Here is a 22,166-nt window from a genome sequence, read left to right on the forward strand (position 1 = left end):
CTCACTGCAGGCCAGGGTGTGTTAACCATGTGATTCTAGTCTGGTCTCACTGCAGGCCAGGGTGTGTTAACCATGTGATTCTAGTCTGGTCTCACTGCAGGCCAGGGTGTGTTAACCATGTGATTCTAGTCTGGTCTCACTGCAGGCCAGGGTGTGTTAACCATGTGATTCTAGTCTGGTCTCACTGCAGGCCAGGGTGTGTTAACCCTGTAACACCCAGCGTTGGAATAATGCAACATATTTTAATTAATTAATTATGTAAATGTTCTTTTTTTTCACCTAAATGTCGTCATTGATGATCATTGCAATGCCATTGGTCATGATATTTGCATATAAATACCCGCCACAGAGGCTGAAATTCACACAAATTAAAAATCTCTGGACTCCTTCCCCGAAACAAAGTTTCCATACTTTACCACTTTTGATGATGCTGTCCCTTTGAAGATGTTGCAGGGAACATCATGCAGTTAGACATGATGATGATCCTTTTTGTTACATGTTACAATGACAATAAAGATCTATCTATGACAGGGGTGGGCAACTTTGACGATGGAGAGGGCCACTATATTTCCCACACTCACTCCAGAGGGCCACATTGCATGCAGGTGGAGCAAAAATAGCCTATTTTTGCTATATTTGAATTGAAATCCTGAATATTTTTTTGCCTTTTCAAATTATAGTTATGTTAACTTTAATACATTGGACATAAAAAACACTAACATTTTAATACTACTCATTTAGACTGAAGTTAAAGAGGGTCATGTTTGGAATTGTAACCTGAGTTAACATGAGGGCCACATTAAGTGAAGGTGGGGGCCGCATGTTGCCCATAGTCTTTAAGGTGAATATTATACTCCGTTTTGTAGAATATATGATTGTGTTTTGGTCAAATGGGTCAGCAACATTTAGAAGTGTTTCCCCTTGATTAGTATTTTATTGGATTTTCTTTTTTCCGACACCCACAATACAAATCGGCGGTAACAACAAAGCAAACATACAAAAAAAGTGCTTCCTGAAGCAGTGGCAAACTTCATGTGAAGGACCCCCAAATGCATTTGCCCCCCCCCCCCCCCCCCCCCCCCCCCCATCTTAAAATATTTTGTGCCAGGGATCCCCGTCCCCTAGAAGAGAAGATTAATGTATTTAAAAAACAAACTATTCTACATTTTTCAAAAACATTTCTGTATGGTATAATGTGAATTAAACTTGATGTGAACTTTGAATTCTTGCCCGATCATTTGAATGTTACACATAGAGTTAATATTTACAACTAATATGCAGGAGAGATGTTTTATTGTAAATCTTTATATCATGAGTCAAACTAATTCACTTGATGTTATCCCGCTATAAAATCACGTTATTATTGTTGTTATATAGCTAATACTCTTTTTAATGTAGTGATTTTGAAGGGCATTTACCTTTTGATAAATAGCCTACATTTTATTCTATATTTTGTTACAAATATAGTAATTCATAATTCCAGAATATTCACTATTCCGATTTATTGACGTCCTGGTCTACGGTCTGCCTAGTGACAGGCAAAGACTTTTGCATTAAACTTGAAATGCAATAATTGCCCCATATATAGACTCAAAGTAACTATCTGTAACATACAATCAGAAACATTTATACAATCCACGTAAACTAGTTGCCCTAGGATTCTCCCTTAATTTCTTTAAGGATGGTTTCCCCTGAATGTCCACTAGATGTCAATATTGACTCTTTTATCAACCTAGAGAGCAGTAGGCCTACATGAACAGTGTGAATGGTCATGTTTCTTGTTGAAATAAAAACGCATGTGGTTTCCGACGCAATGTTTCTTGTAAAACATAAAATGTTGTGCCAACAGACTTTGTCACGGACACATTTGTCCATGTGCGGATATATGACCCCTGGATATTTATTAGATATTATAGTTTGTTCATTGGGTAATACATGTACAAATGTTTTATTTGTACACTGTAAATGTATAATTGATCAAACAAAATAATTTATAATTTAGACTAAATATAGTATAGTAGGCTGTAGTATAGTAGTCAACTTGGATTAATGTAGGCTATAGTTTGTACTTTGTGAGCTAGCAGAGCTGCTATTTAGAATCACTTGCATCAAGTTGCGTTTGTTTGTATTTTATTTTTTATTACAGTAATGCAGTAAAGATGGTGCGCTTGAATTCTTTTTTAATTTTACAGGCTATAAATTCTTTATTCACAAACACAAATGCGCTAAAGCTTTACCAAACCTTTCCCATTTCAACTTGGAATGTATTCCAACCTCCATTGATTTGATTGATTGATTGATTGAAAAATGTATTAACAGTTTGCAGAATTACAGTACATTTCTGTTCTGTTAACTGTGAGTGGACGACCCAGTTAAGCATTACACTTGTTTCCAATAGGGTCCACAATGTTCAATTCATCAAAAACATTTAGAGACGTACAAATAGACACTTCTATATAGACAAAGGACAGAACAGGAATTCATCATAAAGGAGGTAAAAAGGGAAAATAAATATATACAGTGAGGGAAAAAAGGGGTGGGCGGTGGGGGGGATTCACGTTCAGCTCCGTTCATTTGTTTGTTTTTCTTGGAGGAGCTGCGTTGGGTCCCCAAGTCGGCTCCGTGGCCGTACCTTGAGTTGGCTGTGTGGCCGTGACCGTCTCTTGTGTTGTCCTTGTATTGTATATTGTTTTATATTGTTTATTATTCATTTATTATTATACATTATTATTTATTATTTATATATATTTTGTCAAATATATATTTCCTTCTGTTTCTGTGTTTGTGCTGGTCAGGGCAAATCATTCTCTGTACCAATTAAACAAGTTAATGCTTTATGGTCTCGTCCACAGTTAACAGTTTATTTTATTTTATTGAGTTGTACTTGAAATGTACTGTAATTCTACAAACTGTTAAATAACAAATACTTGAATCAATCAATCAATAACATATTTCTTGTCAATAAAAGTTAAAAAAAACAAAAAAAAACAACACCACCCGGAAGCATGGTAGTGTAGGACTTTCCGGTGACGTCGCGGCGCGGTTAGTCTCGCGTTACCTCCAGACAACTAATCGCGGAGGAGGCAGCAACAACAGTCTGGCAACCAACGCGAGACTATGGAGCGGTGGGGACTCCTCCATTAGGGCTGCAGCAGCTGTTCCGTTCTGAACAACAACAACACTGAGGAGACGGTGAACACAAGCCTCTGGTTCTCTCTCCGTGCAGAACAACCGTCCCTTCCCGGCCCGTCCTCTCCCAGGCCCGGGGACCACCACCAGCAGCACCACCGTCCCTTCATCCAGGGGAGCCCCCTGAGCAAGTCCCTCCCGGTTCCCCCCAACCAAGTCCCCCACCCCGCCCGGAGCTTCGCCTCCGCCGGCAGGGCCTCGAAACCACGGCCGCTCTCGGCGAGGAAACTCTGGCCTCCGCCGCTTCCTCCAGCTCCTCCGACTCGGACACCGGCGGAGCGTCGCCGCCCCCGCGGAAGAAGCACCGAGCCTCGGCGGCGGAGGGAGCAGGAGAGCCCGGGGCTTCGACGACGACGACAGGCCCCAATTCCTCCTCATCATCATCATCGACCGACGGCGGAGGAGCTGTTTTCCTGGGACTCGCCGCCGCCGCTGCTGCTAGTGTCGCCGCCACTTCTCCTCCTCCACCGCCGCCGCCGCCTCCTCCTCCTCCTCCTCCGTCGTCGTCTTCTTTACATTCTCCTCCGGCCTCCTCCTCCTCCGCCGCCATCCACTTCAGCAGCCGGAGCGTGGTGAGCAGCATGCAGTCGAACGGGGCAGCGGCGGTGGCAGCAGCAGCAGCAGCGGCGGCGGGGCAGCAGGACCAGCAGGACCCGGCGGCGGCGGCCTCGGCCTCGGCGGAGGAGGAGCCGTCCTGCCCGAACAGCAGCGCACAGAACGGGGAGTCCTCGTCCTCCTCCTCGGTGGCCGGTGGCGGCGGCGGTGGGACTCACTCCTCAAACGGACTCCTCACGACCACCACCACCACCAGCAGCACAAACAACGGGACTGTCACCAGCAACGGAGCTGTTGCATCGACAACCGCCACCGGAGGGGCGGCTGGTGCTGCTGCTGCTCCGTCGGGCTCCTCGCCCTCCTCCTCGGCCCCGGAGGACGAGGCAGCGGCGGCGGGGCAGGGCGGCTCTTCCTCCGGCGGCGGCGGCTCCGGCTCCTCGCTGAAGAAGAAGAAGAAGCAGAAACGTCTTTCCCAGTCGGAGGAGGACGTGATCCGGCTGATAGGACAACACCTCCACGGCCTGGGCCTCAAGTAAGTTAGTGTGTTGTTGTTGTTGGTGATGATCAGCTGCTTGTGGGGTTAGTTAGAAGAACCCTATTTTAAAGCTTCACAAGACAGAAACAACACCCCCCAAAAAGTTGTTGTTTATGTTTTTTAGGGAGGTAAACTTCACATAAAACAAACCTCGTAAACACACTGTTTTCGAGGTGTATATATATATATTTTTGGCAGTTGATGTGTGCGTTTGACAGAACACAAACATACCACCATGGGGGGATGGGGGGTTTTACAGCCAGCCAGGCAGGCCGTGAGTGTGAGCTCTGCTCTGCTGGCTGGAAGAAGAAGAAGAAGGGGTCCATCTTGCACAATAACACAGGCTGGCCCTGGCTGATGATCGCTGAGCTGTGCTTATCTATCTATCTATCTAGGGGGGGGGGGGGAATATAATAACCTAAATATGACCGTTTTTATTAGCACACTGACTGACTGACTGACTCGGGGAGTTTACATGTCTGACACCGTCGGACTGGACTGGGTTTTCACATGTGTGTTCAAAGCAAACACAACAACCTTTCGGTATTAGGAGAACAAGTAACAGTCAGTCAGTCCACCATTTGAGTGGTTGTTATTATTATCCAAACACGACAGGACGGGACGTTATTAATATGAACAAACGTCTGGGCCTTATCTCTCTCTGTGTCTGTGTGTGTGTGTGTGTGTTAATTATAGATTTTTAATAGGGAATTATGGATGCATGTATTGCATCATCTTTAGATAGAGGTGCACAGGAAGCATATAAAGTGCTATAAAATGCCGCTTTGGTGTTGTTAGTGGCGTTGTTGTTGTTGTTGAAACATTTCAGAGGACAGTTGCCCAAAGAAAGATGTTGTTTTGACAGCTTCGATTTTTTGTGTGTGTCCTGGTGGTCAATCTCGTTTTTCCCTTATTTATCATAATCATCAATAATATTGATGATATAATTTGATAGTTGATAACTTTATTACCCCCCCCCCCCCCTTGCGAGACAACATCAAATGGACATAAATAATCTCCACATTATTAACTCCTTTTATTTTTGTGTATATATATATATATATATATATATATATATATATAATATATTCATGTATGCATCCGTCATAAATTCATAATATGATATGACACCATTTCATAAGGCAGCAGGAGGCTTTTATCTCACCTAACTTGGCAACGTGTGTGGGTTTTTATTTTGTGACATTAAATGTCAACACAAATGTTGTGTCCTCCTCTGTTAACCAGTTCAGGGCGGGAACCCTTTTGGTGTTTGAAGCATTATGTTATACTTTAGCTATTGGAAAAATAGCAGATCTACGAGCTTGGTGATCTGCTATTCTTTTTTGAAAAATCGTGAACATTTTGTGCAAATCATGTTCTTTCAGAGCGAATGTTTTTAACTCAAATCTTTGCTTCTAGGGGGGGTGGGTCCCCTGGAACAACATATTTTCAGATTGGGGTCCACGGGCCAATTACATATACATTCTGGGGGTGAAATAGTGTGAGCACCACCACTAATATAGAAACATGTTTTTTTCAGAAAACACAGTCATGATTTAGATTTTGTAGAATCGACCTCGTGTGTGTGTGTGTGTGTGTGTGTGTGTGTGTGTGTGTGTGTGTGTGTGTGTGTGTGTGTGTGTGTGTGTGTGTGTGTGTGTGTGTGTGTGTGTGTGTGTGTGTGTGACAATGCAATGCTGACAGTGTCAGCATTGCATTACATTGTGTCGGTCACACACAACCATGGACAACTGGACATTGGTTGGACCAAGACGTTTCCCCTGTTGGGGGACACGATGATACAGTTTTCACGGCGACTGATATTAATGCACGTCGTCCAAACCAGCTGCTATAGATTAGAAACGTCGGGTCTCGAATCTAATTATAGCTTTAGCGGCTGGCTTGAACCGAACGCATCGACAGCGCACTGCTTCATCAAACATATTTCTGGCGTTGCACTTTTTAACCTATTTTGGGCGGGGACCCCTTTTGGTGTTTTAAGTGTAATGTAGCGCGGCACCAAGTGCCGCGCTACGAGCTTGTAGGTATGCTGTTTTTTTAAATCGTCAAAATGTGGCGCAAATCTTTGGATAATGGATATATATTCTTTCAGAGCGAACGTTTTTAACTCAAATCTCTGCTTCTGGGAGGAGGGTCACTGGAACAACATATTTTCAGATGGGGGTCGGCGGCCAATTACATATATTTCTGGGGGTCCTTGACATGAAAATGTTTGAGAACCACTGACAGAAACATGGGGTTTTCAGAAAACTGTCAGGATTCAGAAGACATTTGTAGAATCGTTCCCAGGTCGAAATGGGTTAAAAAGCTGCCATCAGTGGCTGTTGCTGCTCTCTCCCGGCTAATGGACTGATGATATGCACTGGTCAGTGGCTAGCCAGACGTTAGCCAGATGATATGCACTGGTCAGTGGCTAGCCAGACGTTAGCCAGATGATATGCACTGGTCAGTGGCTAGCCAGACGTTAGCCAGATGATATGCACTGGTCAGTGGCTAGCCAGACGTTAGCCAGATGATATGCACTGGTCAGTGGCTAGCCAGACGTTAGCCAGATGATATGCACTGGTCAGTGGCTAGCCAGACGTTAGCCAGATGATATGCACTGGTCAGTGGCTAGCCAGACGTTAGCCAGATGATATGCACTGGTCAGTGGCTAGCCAGACGTTAGCCAGATGATATGCACTGGTCAGTGGCTAGCCAGACGTTAGCCAGATGATATGCACTGGTCAGTGGCTAGCCAGACGTTAGCCAGATGATATGCACTGGTCAGTGGCTAGCCAGACGTTAGCCAGATGATATGCACTGGTCAGTGGCTAGCCAGACGTTAGCCAGATGATATGCACGGGTCAGTGGCTAGCCAGACGTTAGCCAGATGATTTGCACTGGTCAGTGGCTAGCCAGACGTTAGCCAGATGATATGCACTGGTCAGTGGCTAGCCAGACGTTGGCCAGATGATATGCACTGGTCAGTGGCTAGCCAGACGTTAGCCAGATGATATGCACTGGTCAGTGGCTAGCCAGACGTTGGCCAGATGATATGCACTGGTCAGTGGCTAGCCAGACGTTAGCCAGATGATATGCACTGGTCAGTTGCTAGCCAGACGTTAGCCAGATGATATGCACTGGTCAGTGGCTAGCCAGACGTTAGCCAGATGATATGCACGGGTCAGTGGCTAGCCAGACGTTAGCCAGATGATATGCACTGGTCAGTGGCTAGCCAGACGTTAGCCAGATGATATGCACTGGTCAGTGGCTAGCCAGACGTTAGCCAGATGATATGCACTGGTCAGTGGCTAGCCAGACGTTAGCCAGATGATATGCACTAGTCAGTGGCTAGCCAGACGTTAGCCAGATGATATGCACTAGTCAGTGGCTAGCCAGACGTTAGCCAGATGATATGCACTGGTCAGTGGCTAGCCAGACGTTAGCCAGATGATATGCACTGGTCAGTGGCTAGCCAGACGTTAGCCAGATGATATGCACTAGTCAGTGGCTAGCCAGACGTTAGCCAGATGATATGCACTAGTCAGTGGCTAGCCAGACGTTAGCCAGATGATATGCACTAGTCAGTGGCTAGCCAGACGTTAGCCAGATGATATGCATGGGTCAGTGGCTAGCCAGACGTTAGCCAGATGATATGCACTGGTCAGTTGCTAGCCAGACGTTAGCCAGATGATATGCACTGGTCAGTTGCTAGCCAGACGTTAGCCAGATGATATGCACTGGTCAGTGGCTAGCCAGACGTTAGCCAGATCATATGCATGGGTCAGTGGCTAGCCAGACGTTAGCCAGATCATATGCATGGGTCAGTGGCTAGCCAGACGTTAGCCAGATGATATGCACTAGTCAGTGGCTAGCCAGACGTTAGCCAGATGATATGCACTAGTCAGTGGCTAGCCAGACGTTAGCCAGATGATATGCACTGGTCAGTGGCTAGCCAGACGTTAGCCAGATGATATGCACTGGTCAGTGGCTAGCCAGACGTTAGCCAGATGATATGCACTAGTCAGTGGCTAGCCAGGCGTTAGCCAGATGATATGCATGGGTCAGTGGCTAGCCAGACGTTAGCCAGATGATATGCATGGGTCAGTGGCTAGCCAGACGTTAGCCAGATGATATGCATGGGTCAGTGGCTAGCCAGACGTTAGCCAGATGATATGCATGGGTCAGTGGCTAGCCAGACGTTAGCCAGATGATATGCACTGGTCAGTTGCTAGCCAGACATTAGCCAGATGATATGCACTGGTCAGTGGCTAGCCAGACGTTAGCCAGATGATATGCACTAGTCAGTGGCTAGCCAGACGTTAGCCAGATGATATGCATGGGTCAGTGGCTAGCCAGACGTTAGCCAGATGATATGCACTGGTCAGTTGCTAGCCAGACATTAGCCAGATGATATGCACTGGTCAGTGGCTAGCCAGACGTTAGCCAGATGATATGCACTAGTCAGTGGCTAGCCAGACGTTAGCCAGATGATATGCATGGGTCAGTGGCTAGCCAGACGTTAGCCAGATGATATGCATGGGTCAGTGGCTAGCCAGACGTTAGCCAGATGATATGCACTGGTCAGTTGCTAGCCAGACATTAGCCAGATGATATGCACTGGTCAGTGGCTAGCCAGACGTTAGCCAGATCATATGCATGGGTCAGTGGCTAGCCAGACGTTAGCCAGATCATATGCATGGGTCAGTGGCTAGCCAGACGTTAGCCAGATGATATGCATGGGTCAGTGGCTAGCCAGACGTTAGCCAGATGATATGCACTAGTCAGTGGCTAGCCAGACGTTAGCCAGATCATATGCATGGGTCAGTGGCTAGCCAGACGTTAGCCAGATCATATGCATGGGTCAGTGGCTAGCCAGACGTTAGCCAGATGATATGCATGGGTCAGTGGCTAGCCAGACGTTAGCCAGATGATATGCACTAGTCAGTGGCTAGCCAGACGTTAGCCAGATGATATGCACTAGTCAGTGGCTAGCCAGACGTTAGCCAGATGATATGCACTAGTCAGTGGCTAGCCAGACGTTAGCCAGATGATATGCACTAGTCAGTGGCTAGCCAGACGTTAGCCAGATGATATGCACTAGTCAGTGGCTAGCCAGACGTTAGCCAGATCATATGCATGGGTCAGTGGCTAGCCAGACGTTAGCCAGATCATATGCATGGGTCAGTGGCTAGCCAGACGTTAGCCAGATGATATGCACTAGTCAGTGGCTAGCCAGACGTTAGCCAGATCATATGCACTAGTCAGTGGCTAGCCAGACGTTAGCCAGATCATATGCATGGGTCAGTGGCTAGCCAGACGTTCCTACACACTCCTCTCTCTCACGTCGGCTTTGTCTAAAGACAGCTGCCATTACACTGTAGTCTGAAAAGAGAAAGAGAGGGAGAGAAAAAAAAAGCCTAGATTGCTGTGTGTGTGTGTGTGTGTGTGTGTGTGTGTGTGTGTGTGTGTGTGTGTGTGTGTGTGTGTGTGTGTGTGTGTGCGCGCGAATAGAAGGTAGCTGACAGCATAATGCTGAGAACACACTGTGGCTGCTGCTGCGATACCTGAGGATGATGTCATCATTATGCCGAGGTGTCAGCACCCCTCCCCTCCCCCCTCCCTGTCTTCCTTGTTGTGTGTTGGGGTGGGGGTAGGGGGGCACCGAGTCAAAATGACAACTGCAGTGTGGCGTGTCTTTGTCGATCAGGGGATTGACACTACGGTCTCTGCCCGTCGGGAAAGTACAGGTCATGTTCTGCTTTGCCCAAAGGTCATGCCCAAAGGTCATGCCCACTTGCCCGTAAAGTAAATCATGCATTATACAATTTACAATTTAGGCATTTAGCAGACGCTCTTAACCCATTTAGGCCCTGGCGTAAAAAAAAAATCACACCCGTGTGAACTGAGTGGTGTAAGGTCTTATATAGACTGATCAGCTGTGGTCTGACGTAATGAAATCACACCCGGGTGAACTGGGTGACCGTAGCAACCATGCTCATTTTTCATGCACAGACAGACAGACAGACAGACAGACTAACAAAGCCAGTTGTAGGAGTGGTTTACACCAAAAGTAGCAGACCTACAAGCTTGTAGATCTGCTATTTTTCAATAGCTAAATTATAACATGATGTTTAAAACACCAAAAGGGGTTCCCGCCAACAATGTGTTAACCCAGAGCGATTTGCATTAGGCAAGATCAAAAAACATGGCAATACATCACATACATAAACAAAAAAAACAAAATCATGAAACATGCGTAAACTAAGAACGTAACAGTGGAGTATCTAAATAAATAAACTATACATATATACTCTAAAGTGACTAATAAAATGCAGTTCTAGTGCTGTCCGTGTCTACATAACATGCTATAAGGCTGTATAAAATGCTATCTAAGTCTACATAAAGTGCTATCTAAGGGGCTAGGGCAAGTGCTACGGGCCGTGATGGAGTCTGAAAAGGTGGGTTTTCAGACTACGGCGGAAGATTGTGAAATGATAGGGTATACATTTTTAATTACCGTTAAGTTGAACACAACAGTTTTTTTTGGGTACATTTCTGGGGGCTGTGCCAAATACTAGGCATGTAACGATTCACTCAACTCACGATACGATTCGTATCACGATATGAGGTTCACGATACGATTTTTCACAATATTAAAAAAAATATATATTTTAAAGAAAAATTACCGTTTTTTTTAATTTTATATAATTTATCTTCCCCCCCCTGAGATTTCTTATTTAACTACATTGCAAAAGAAGTAGCATTACTTTTGACAGTGCAGAAACATAATTGCCTTCCTTGATGAGCATCAACGACCATCACCTGGGCACAGTCACAGACACACACAGCTCCCCTCTACAGACACACACAGCTCCCCTCTACAGTCAGACACACACAGCTCCCCTCTACAGTCACAGACACACACAGCTCCCCTCTACAGTCACAGACACACACACACAGCTCCCCTCTACAGTCACAGACACACACACAGCTCCCCTCTACAGTCACAGACACACACAGCTCCCCTCTACAGTCACAGACACACACAGCTCCCCTCTACAGTCACAGACACACACACACAGCTCCCCTCTACAGTCACAGACACACACACAGCTCCCCTCTACAGTCACAGACACACACACAGCTCCCCTCTACAGTCACAGACACACACACAGCTCCCCTCTACAGTCACAGACACACACACAGCTCCCCTCTACAGTCACAGACACACACAGCTCCCCTCTACAGTCACAGACACACACACAGCTCCCCTCTACAGTCACAGACACACACACAGCTCCCCTCTACAGTCACAGACACACACAGCTCCCCTCTACAGTCACAGACACACACAGCTCCCCTCTACAGTCACAGACACACACAGCTCCCCTCTACAGTCACAGACACACACAGCTCCCCTCTACAGTCACAGACACACACACAGCTCCCCTCTACAGTCACAGACACACACACAGCTCCCCTCTACAGTCACACACAGCTCCCCTCTACAGTCACAGACACACACAGCTCCCCTCTACAGTCACAGACACACACAGCTCCCCTCTACAGTCACAGACACACACAGCTCCCCTCTACAGTCACAGACACACACAGCTCCCCTCTACAGTCACAGACACACACAGCTCCCCTCTACAGTCACAGACACACACACAGCTCCCCTCTACAGTCACAGACACACACAGCTCCCCTCTACAGTCACAGACACACACAGCTCCCCTCTACAGTCACAGACACACACAGCTCCCCTCTACAGTCAGTCACACACAGCTCCCCTCTACAGTCACACACAGCTCCCCTCTACAGTCACAGACACACACAGCTCCCCTCTACAGTCACAGACACACACAGCTCCCCTCTACAGTCAGACACACACAGCTCCCCTCTACAGTCACAGACACACACAGCTCCCCTCTACAGTCAGTCACACACAGCTCCCCTCTACAGTCACACACAGCTCCCCTCTACAGTCAGTCACACACAGCTCCCCTCTACAGTCACACACAGCTCCCCTCTACAGTCACAGACACACACAGCTCCCCTCTACAGTCACAGACACACACAGCTCCCCTCTACAGTCACAGACACACACAGCTCCCCTCTACAGTCAGACACACACAGCTCCTCTCTACAGTCAGACACACACAGCTCCCCTCTACAGTCACAGACACACACAGCTCCCCTCTACAGTCAGTCACACACAGCTCCCCTCTACAGTCACACACAGCTCCCCTCTACAGTCAGTCACACACAGCTCCCCTCTACAGTCACACACAGCTCCCCTCTACAGTCACAGACACACACAGCTCCCCTCTACAGTCACAGACACACACAGCTCCCCTCTACAGTCACAGACACACACAGCTCCCCTCTACAGTCAGACACACACAGCTCCTCTCTACAGTCAGACACACACAGCTCCCCTCTACAGTCAGACACACACAGCTCCCCTCTACAGTCACAGACACACACAGCTCCCCTCTACAGTCAGACACACACAGCTCCCCTCTACAGTCAGACACACACAGCTCCCCTCTACAGTCAGACACACACAGCTCCCCTCTACAGTCACAGACACACACAGCTCCCCTCTACAGTCACAGACACACACAGCTCCCCTCTACAGTGCTCTACTACTGAAAGTGACTAATTTCTCTCCAAAAGCACTTGAATATGATGGAATGTGACTAAAGCTCACATTTCACATCACACACTAGCCCCCCTAAAAAAAGAAGAAAAAATATTGATTTATTTCAATGAATCGATTCATATCGTCGGGATTAATATTGATATACGATATCGTTACATGCCTACCAAATACCTATTCATAACTATGAAAAATCACACCCGTGTGAACTGAGTGGTGTAAGGTCTTATATAGACTGATCAACTGTGGTCTGACGTAATGTCTGACGTAAGGAAATCACACCCGTGTGAACTGGGTGACCATAGCAACCATGCTCAGACACGTAAACTAACAAAGCCAGTTGTAGGAGTGGTTTACACCACTCAATAATATGACTATGTTCACAGTCCCCACACTTGTTATCTTATATTTCTGAGTGGTGTAAACCACTCCTACAACTGGCTTTGTTAGTTTACGTGTCTGTTCGTACCAAAAAATGAGCATGGTTAGTTTACGTGTTTGTTCGTACCAAAAAATTAGCATGGTTGCTATGGTCACCCAGTTCACACGGGTGTGATTTCATTACGTCAGACATTACGTCAGACCACAGTTGATCAGTCTATATAAGACCTTACACCACTCAGTTCACACGGGTGTGATTTTTAAGTGTACCAACAGTGACAACGGGACATTATAGGTAAACAACAGTAATTGGTCATTGTGTTTTAAGCATTATGTTATAGTTTAGCTTTTGAGAAAATAGCAGATCTGCAAGCTCATAGCGCGGCACTGAGTGCCGTGCTATGAGCTTGTAGATCTGCTATTTTTGAAAAATCGTGAACATGTGGCACAAATCTTTGAATATATATATTCTTTCACAGCGAACACCAAAAGGGTTTCCCCCCTGAATGGGTTAATACTGTGTGCAATGATTGGACGACATCAGCGGGTGCTTCCTGTATAACTGTGATGTCATCATGGGTTATTGTTGAGCTCTGTGGGGGTCATTCTAACTCTGAAGTAATCTATTACTCTGTGGGGGTCTTTCTAACACTCACAGTAATCTATTACTACTAACACTGAAGTAATCTTTTCTATTCTTGTCCCCTGCTTTTATCTGTCATCCTGTCTCTCTCTCTGTCTCTGTCTCTGTCTCTGTCTCTGTCTCTGTCTCTGTCTCTGTCTCTCTCTCTCTCTCTCCGTCTCTGTCTCTCTCTCTCTCTCTCTCTCTCTCTCTCTCTCTCTCTCTCTCTCTCTCTCTCTCTCTCTCTCTCTCTGTGTGCAGCCAGACAGTGGACCTCCTCATGCAGGAGTCGGGCTGCAGACTGGAACACCCGTCGGCCACCAAGTTCCGCAACCATGTCATGGAGGGGGAGTGGGACAAGGTGTGTGTCCTTAAAGTCTTACCGTACTTAACATACAGCCATGTCATGGAAGGGGACATGGTGTGTGTCCTTGTCCATGACGTCACTGAGCCGTGGTGGTAAGAGACTCACCGCTCACCCAAACACACCTCTCTGTTTTGACTAAAACTACAACATGACGTCACTGAGCCGCGGTGGTAAGAGACTCACCGCTCACCCAAACACATCTCTCTGTTTTTACTACAACATGACGTCACTGAGCCGCGTGGTAAGAGACTCACCGCTCACCCAAACACATCTCTCTGTTTTTACTAAAACTACAACCTGACGTCACTGATCCGCGGTGGTAAGAGACTCACCGCTCACCCAAACACACCTCTCTGTTTTTACTACAACATGACGTCACTGAGCCGCGGTGGTAAGAGACTCACCGCTCACCCAAACACATCTCTCTGTTTTTACTAAAACTACAACATGACGTCACTGAGCCGCGGTGGTAAGAGACTCACCGCTCACCCAAACACACCTCTCTGTTTTTACTAAAACTACAACATGACGTCACTGAGCCGCGGTGGTAAGAGACTCACCGCTCACCCAAACACACCTCTCTGTTTTTACTAAAACTACAACATGACGTCACTGAGCCGCGGTGGTAAGAGACTCACCGCTCACCCAAACACATCTCTCTGTTTTTACTAAAACTACAACATGACGTCACTGAGCCGCGGTGGTAAGAGACTCACCGCTCACCCAAACACACCTCTCTGTTTTTACTAAAACTACAACATGACGTCACTGAGCCGCGGTGGTAAGAGACTCACCGCTCAACCAAACACACCTCTCTGTTTTTACTAAAACTACAACATGACGTCACTGAGCCGCGGTGGTAAGAGACTCACCGCTCAACCAAACACACCTCTCTGTTTTGACTAAAACTACAACATGACGTCACTGAGCCGCGGTGGTAAGAGACTCACCGCTCAACCAAACACACCTCTCTGTTTTGACTAAAACTACAACATGACGTCACTGAGCCGTGGTGGTAAGAGACTCACCGCTCAACCAAACACACCTCTCTGTTTTGACTAAAACTACAACATGACGTCACTGAGCCGCGGTGGTAAGAGACTCACCGCTCACCCAAACACACCTCTCTGTTTTTACTACAACATGACGTCACTGAGCCGCGGTGGTAAGAGACTCACCGCTCACCCAAACACATCTCTCTGTTTTGACTAAAACTACAACATGACGTCACTGAGCCGTGGTGGTAAGAGACTCACCGCTCAACCAAACACACCTCTCTGTTTTGACTAAAACTACAACATGACGTCACTGAGCCGTGGTGGTAAGAGACTCACCGCTCAACCAAACACACCTCTCTGTTTTGACTAAAACTACAACATGACGTCACTGAGCCGCGGTGGTAAGAGACTCACCGCTCACCCAAACACACCTCTCTGTTTTTACTACAACATGACGTCACTGAGCCGCGGTGGTAAGAGACTCACCGCTCACCCAAACACATCTCTCTGTTTTTACTAAAACTACAACATGACGTCACTGAGCCGTGGTGGTAAGAGACTCACCGCTCACCCAAACACACCTCTCTGTTTTGACTAAAACTACAACATGACGTCACTGAGCCGCGGTGGTAAGAGACTCACCACTCACCCAAACACATCTCTCTGTTTTGACTAAAACTACAACATGACGTCACTGAGCCGCGGTGGTAAGAGACTCACCGCTCACCCAAACACATCTCTCTGTTTTTACTAAAACTACAACATGACGTCACTGAGCCGTGGTGGTAAGAGACTCACCGCTCACCCAAACACATCTCTCTGTTTTGACTAAAACTACAACATGACGTCACTGAGCCGTGGTGGTAAGAGACTCACCGCTCACCCAAACACACCTCTCTGTTTTGACTAAAACTACAACATGACGTCACTGAGCCGCGGTGGTAAGAGACTCACCACTCACCCAAACACATCTCTCTGTTTTGACTAAAACTACAACATGACGTCACTGAGCCGCGGTGGTAAGAGACTCACCGCTCACCCAAACACATCTCTCTGTTTTTACTAAAACTACAACATGACGTCACTGAGCCGCGGTGGTAAGAGACTCACCGCTCAACCAAACACATCTCTCTGTTTTTACTAAAACTACAACATGACGTCACTGAGCCGCGGTGGTAAGAGACTCACCGCTCACCCAAACACATCTCTCTGTTTTTACTAAAACTACAACATGACGTCACTGAGCCGCGGTGGTAAGAGACTCACCGCTCAACCAAACACACCTCTCTGTTTTTACTAAAACTACAACATGACGTCACTGAGCCGCGGTGGTAAGAGACTCACCGCTCAACCAAACACACCTCTCTGTTTTTACTAAAACTACAACATGACGTCACTGAGCCGCGGTGGTAAGAGACTCACCGCTCACCCAAACACATCTCTCTGTTTTTACTAATCACCTTATCACCTAAAACTGGAGTATGAATAGTCCTTAAAGTTACCGTGGTTACACAATAGAGCAAGGGTTCTCAACCCGTGGGTCGCGACCCCTCAGGGGGTCGCCAAATTATTTTGGGGGGTCCCCATATATATATATTTTTTAATGCAACTGACTAATGATTATATCATGGTTTCAGTATTTATTTATGGTGTATTGTCTCTATTATTAAGGTTATTGTAGCAGTCAATTTATATTGGGGGTCGGGAGGGGGCTGGGGTCCCGAGACGTTGCCAAAGCATTTTCGGGGGTCCCCGGCCAAAAACGTTGAGAACCCCTGCAATAGAGCACCGAAGTCTGACGTCAATATCGGTAGAGGGCGCAAATCCACTGGTTCATGTACTTTTTATTTGCATTGTAATCCACATAGGGGGATCGTAGATCGCCTCATATAAGAACTGTGTTTGAAAAATAAACATGTCACCCTGGCCGCTTCACTCATATGGATATGAAGAATCAACTGACTGAGAGAAAATGCTATTGTTACTGCTGCTGAATTAGTTACTAGAAACAGACTGTATCATATATGAGTGGTGTCGCAAACGATACTGAGACACCTCCCTGACAACGCAGAGACAGCTTGTTTATTTTTGGACCGCTTATAGTAGACGATATTAAGATGAACCCATGTTATTCTCCATAGAGAAATTACTTCTGTGAACCAGGGGAATCGAAGGGATGAGCGAGTGACGTCAGGACTTTAGAACCAGGGGAATCGAGGGGATGAGTGAGTGACATCAGGACTTTAGAACCAGGGGAATCGAGGGGATGAGCGAGTGACGTCAGGACTTTAGAACCAGGGGAATCGAGGGGATGAGCGAGTGACGTCAGGACTTTAGAACCAGGAGAATCGAGGGGATGAGCGAGTGACATCAGGACTTTAGAACCAGGAGAATCGAGGGGATGAGCGAGTGACATCAGGACTTTAGAACCGGGGGAATCGAGGGGATGAGCGAGTGACGTCAGGACTTTAGAACCGGGGGAATCAAGGGGATGAGCGAGTGACATCAGGACTTTAGAACCAGGAGAATCGAGGGGATGAGCGAGTGACGTCAGGACTTTAGAACCAGGGGAATCGAGGGGATGAGCGAGTGACGTCAGGACTTTAGAACCAGGGGAATCGAGGGGATGAGCGAGTGACGTCAGGACTTTAGAACCAGGGGAATCGAGGGGATGAGCGAGTGACGTCAGGACTTTAGAACCAGGGGAATCGAGGGGATGAGCGAGTGACGTCAGGACTTTAGAACCAGGGGAATCGAGGGGATGAGCGAGTGACGTCAGGACTTTAGAACCAGGGGAATCGAGGGGATGAGCGAGTGACGTCAGGACTTCGGCGCTTTATAAGCTTGCTTATATTCTCGACCAGTGGTTCTCAAACCAAATCTTCTGAGTTACCCACGAGGGTCCATTTGGTTCCTCCTAACTATCGATTAACCTCGCGTCACCAGGCTTTCCACCTCGGAGGAAAGCCTGGTCTGTGTTACAAAAGTGCCGTGTGAACCGGTCGGGAGTGGCATGTTGTCATGTTGTAGTATTGTTTTGTAGTCATCAGGATGATATCGTTACGTCATGTTGTAGTATTGTTTTGTAGTCATCAGGATGATATCGTTACGTCATGTTGTAGTATTGTTTTGTAGTCATCAGGATGGTATCGCTATGTCATGTTGTAGTATTGTTTTGTAGTCATCAGGATGATATTGTTACGTCATGTTGTAGTATTGTTTTGTAGTCATCAGGATGACATCGTTACGTCATGTTGTAGTATTGTTTTGTAGTCATCAGGATGACATCGTTACGTCATGTTGTAGTATTGTTTTGTAGTCATCAGGATGATATCGTTACGTCATGTTGTAGTATTGTTTTGTAGTCATCAGGATGACATCGTTACGTCATGTTGTAGTATTGTTTTGTAGTCATCAGGATGATATCGCTACGTCATGTTGTAGTATTGTTTTGTAGTCATCAGGATGATATCGCTACGTCATGTTGTAGTATTGTTTTGTAGTCATCAGGATGACATCGTTACGTCATGTTGTAGTATTGTTTTGTAGTCATCAGGATGACATCGTTACGTCATGTTGTAGTATTGTTTTGTAGTCATCAGGATGATATCCTTATGTCATGTTGTAGTATTGTTTTGTAGTCATCAGGATGATATCGTTACGTCATGTTGTAGTATTGTTTTGTAGTCATCAGGATGACATTGTTACGTCATGTTGTAGTATTGTTTTGTAGTCATCAGGATGACATCGTTACGTCATGTTGTAGTATTGTTTTGTAGTCATCAGGATGACATCGTTACGTCATGTTGTAGTATTGTTTTGTAGTCATCAGGATGATATCGTTACGTCATGTTGTAGTATTGTTTTGTAGTCATCAGGATGACATCGTTACGTCATGTTGTAGTATTGTTTTGTAGTCATCAGGATGATATCGCTACGTCATGTTGTAGTATTGTTTTGTAGTCATCAGGATGATATCGCTATGTCATGTTGTAGTATTGTTTTGTAGTCATCAGGATGACATCGTTACGTCATGTTGTAGTATTGTTTTGTAGTCATCAGGATGACATCGTTACGTCATGTTGTAGTATTGTTTTGTAGTCATCAGGATGATATCCTTATGTCATGTTGTAGTATTGTTTTGTAGTCATCAGGATGATATCGTTACGTCATGTTGTAGTATTGTTTTGTAGTCATCAGGATGACATTGTTACGTCATGTTGTAGTATTGTTTTGTAGTCATCAGGATGGTATCGCTATGTCATGTTGTAGTATTGTTTTGTAGTCATCAGGATGGTATCGCTACGTCATGTTGTAGTATTGTTTTTGTAGTCATCAGGATGATATCGCTACGTCATGTTGTAGTATTGTTTTGTAGTCATCAGGATGATATCGCTACGTCATGTTGTAGTATTGTTTTGTAGTCATCAGGATGATATCCTTACGTCATGTTGTAGTATTGATTTGTAGTCATCAGGATGACATCGTTACGTCATGTTGTAGTATTGTTTTGTAGTCATCAGGATGACATCGTTACGTCATGTTGTAGTATTGTTTTGTAGTCATCAGGATGATATCGCTATGTCATGTTGTAGTATTGTTTTGTAGTCATCAGGATGATATCCTTATGTCATGTTGTAGTATTGTTTTGTAGTCATCAGGATGATATCGTTACGTCATGTTGTAGTATTGTTTTGTAGTCATCAGGATGATATCGCTACGTCATGTTGTAGTATTGTTTTGTAGTCATCAGGATGATATTGTTACGTCATGTTGTAGTATTGTTTTGTAGTCAATTGTAGTCAACATTATCCCTTCCATATGTGACTGTGTGTAAGCACCTCTCTAGACTATAGCCAGACATTATCCCTTCCATATGTGACTGTGTGTAAGCACCTCTCTAGACTATAGCCAGACATTATCCCTTCCATATGTGACTGTGTGTAAGCACCTCTCTAGACTATAGCCAGACATTATCCCTTCCATATGTGACTGTGTGTAAGCACCTCTCTAGACTATAGCCAGACATTATCCCTTCCATATGTGACTGTGTGTAAGCACCTCTCTAGACTATAGCCAGACATTATCCCTTCCATATGTGACTGTGTGTAAGCACCTCTCTAGACTATAGCCAGACATTATCCCTTCCATATGTGACTGTGTGTAAGCACCTCTCTAGACTATAGCCAGACATTATCCCTTCCATATGTGACTGTGTAAGCACCTCTCTAGACTATAGCCAGACATTATCCCTTCCATATGTGACTGTGTGTAAGCACCTCTCTAGACTATAGCCAGACATTATCCCTTCCATATCTGACTGTGTGTAAGCACCTCTCTAGACTATAGCCAGACATTATCCCTTCCATATGTGACTGTGTAAGCACCTCTCTAGACTATAGCCAGACATTATCCCTTCCATATGTGACTGTGTGTAAGCACCTCTCTAGACTATAGCCAGACATTATCCCTTCCATATGTGACTGTGTAAAAGCACCTCTCTAGACTATAGCCAGACATTATCCCTTCCATATGTGACTGTGTGTAAGCACCTCTCTAGACTATAGCCAGACATTATCCCTTCCATATGTGACTGTGTGTAAGCACCTCTCTAGACTATAGCCAGACATTATCCCTTCCATATGTGACTGTGTAAGCACCTCTCTAGACTATAGCCAGACATTATCCCTTCCATATGTGACTGTGTGTAAGCACCTCTCTAGACTATAGCCAGACATTATCCCTTCCATATGTGACTGTGTGTAAGCACCTCTCTAGACTATAGCCAGACATTATCCCTTCCATATGTGACTGTGTGTAAGCACCTCTCTAGACTATAGCCAGACATTATCCCTTCCATATGTGACTGTGTGTAAGCACCTCTCTAGACTATAGCCAGACATTATCCCTTCCATATCTGACTGTGTGTAAGCACCTCTCTAGACTATAGCCAGACATTATCCCTTCCATATCTGACTGTGTGTAAGCACCTCTCTAGACTATAGCCAGACATTATCCCTTCCATATGTGACTGTGTGTAAGCACCTCTCTAGACTATAGCCAGACATTATCCCTTCCATATGTGACTGTGTGTAAGCACCTCTCTAGACTATAGCCAGACATTATCCCTTCCATATCTGACTGTGTGTAAGCACCTCTCTAGACTATAGCCAGACATTATCCCTTCCATATGTGACTGTGTGTAAGCACCTCTCTAGACTATAGCCAGACATTATCCCTTCCATATCTGACTGTGTGTAAGCACCTCTTAGACTATAGCCAGACATTATCCCTTCCATATGTGACTGTGTGTAAGCACCTCTCTAGACTATAGCCAGACATTATCCCTTCCATATCTGACTGTGTGTAAGCACCTCTCTAGACTATAGCCAGACATTATCCCTTCCATATCTGACTGTGTGTAAGCACCTCTCTAGACTATAGCCAGACATTATCCCTTCCATATGTGACTGTGTAAGCACCTCTCTAGACTATAGCCAGACATTATCCCTTCCATATGTGACTGTGTGTAAGCACCTCTCTAGACTATAGCCAGACATTATCCCTTCCATATCTGACTGTGTGTAAGCACCTCTCTAGACTATAGCCAGACATTATCCCTTCCATATGTGACTGTGTGTAAGCACCTCTCTAGACTATAGCCAGACATTATCCCTTCCATATGTGACTGTGTGTAAGCACCTCTCTAGACTATAGCCAGACATTATCCCTTCCATATCTGACTGTGTGTAAGCACCTCTCTAGACTATAGCCAGACATTATCCCTTCCATATGTGACTGTGTGTAAGCACCTCTCTAGACTATAGCCAGACATTATCCCTTCCATA

The 22,166-nt window shown here is 45.8% G+C and overlaps 1 protein-coding gene across 1 annotated transcript in view; it reads left to right on the forward strand.

The window, feature by feature from the left end:
• Positions 1-787: 787 nt before the first annotated feature.
• LOC306919133 (WD repeat-containing protein 26-like) overlaps positions 788-22,166 on the forward strand; it is a gene marked incomplete at its 5' end in the record, with an annotated part of 98,726 nt that continues 77,347 nt past the window's right edge. Inside the window, 3 exons of the mRNA XM_079531968.1 lie at positions 788-809; positions 3,190-4,276; positions 14,215-14,314. Coding sequence (XP_079388094.1) covers positions 788-809; positions 3,190-4,276; positions 14,215-14,314 — 1,209 coding nt within the window. The remainder of the gene's footprint in view (positions 810-3,189; positions 4,277-14,214; positions 14,315-22,166) is intronic.

The sequence above is a fragment of the Electrona antarctica genome, assembly GCF_951216825.1.
Source record: "Electrona antarctica genome assembly, contig: scaffold_103, whole genome shotgun sequence".
In the NCBI taxonomy this organism is placed as follows: Eukaryota; Metazoa; Chordata; class Actinopteri; order Myctophiformes; family Myctophidae; genus Electrona; species Electrona antarctica.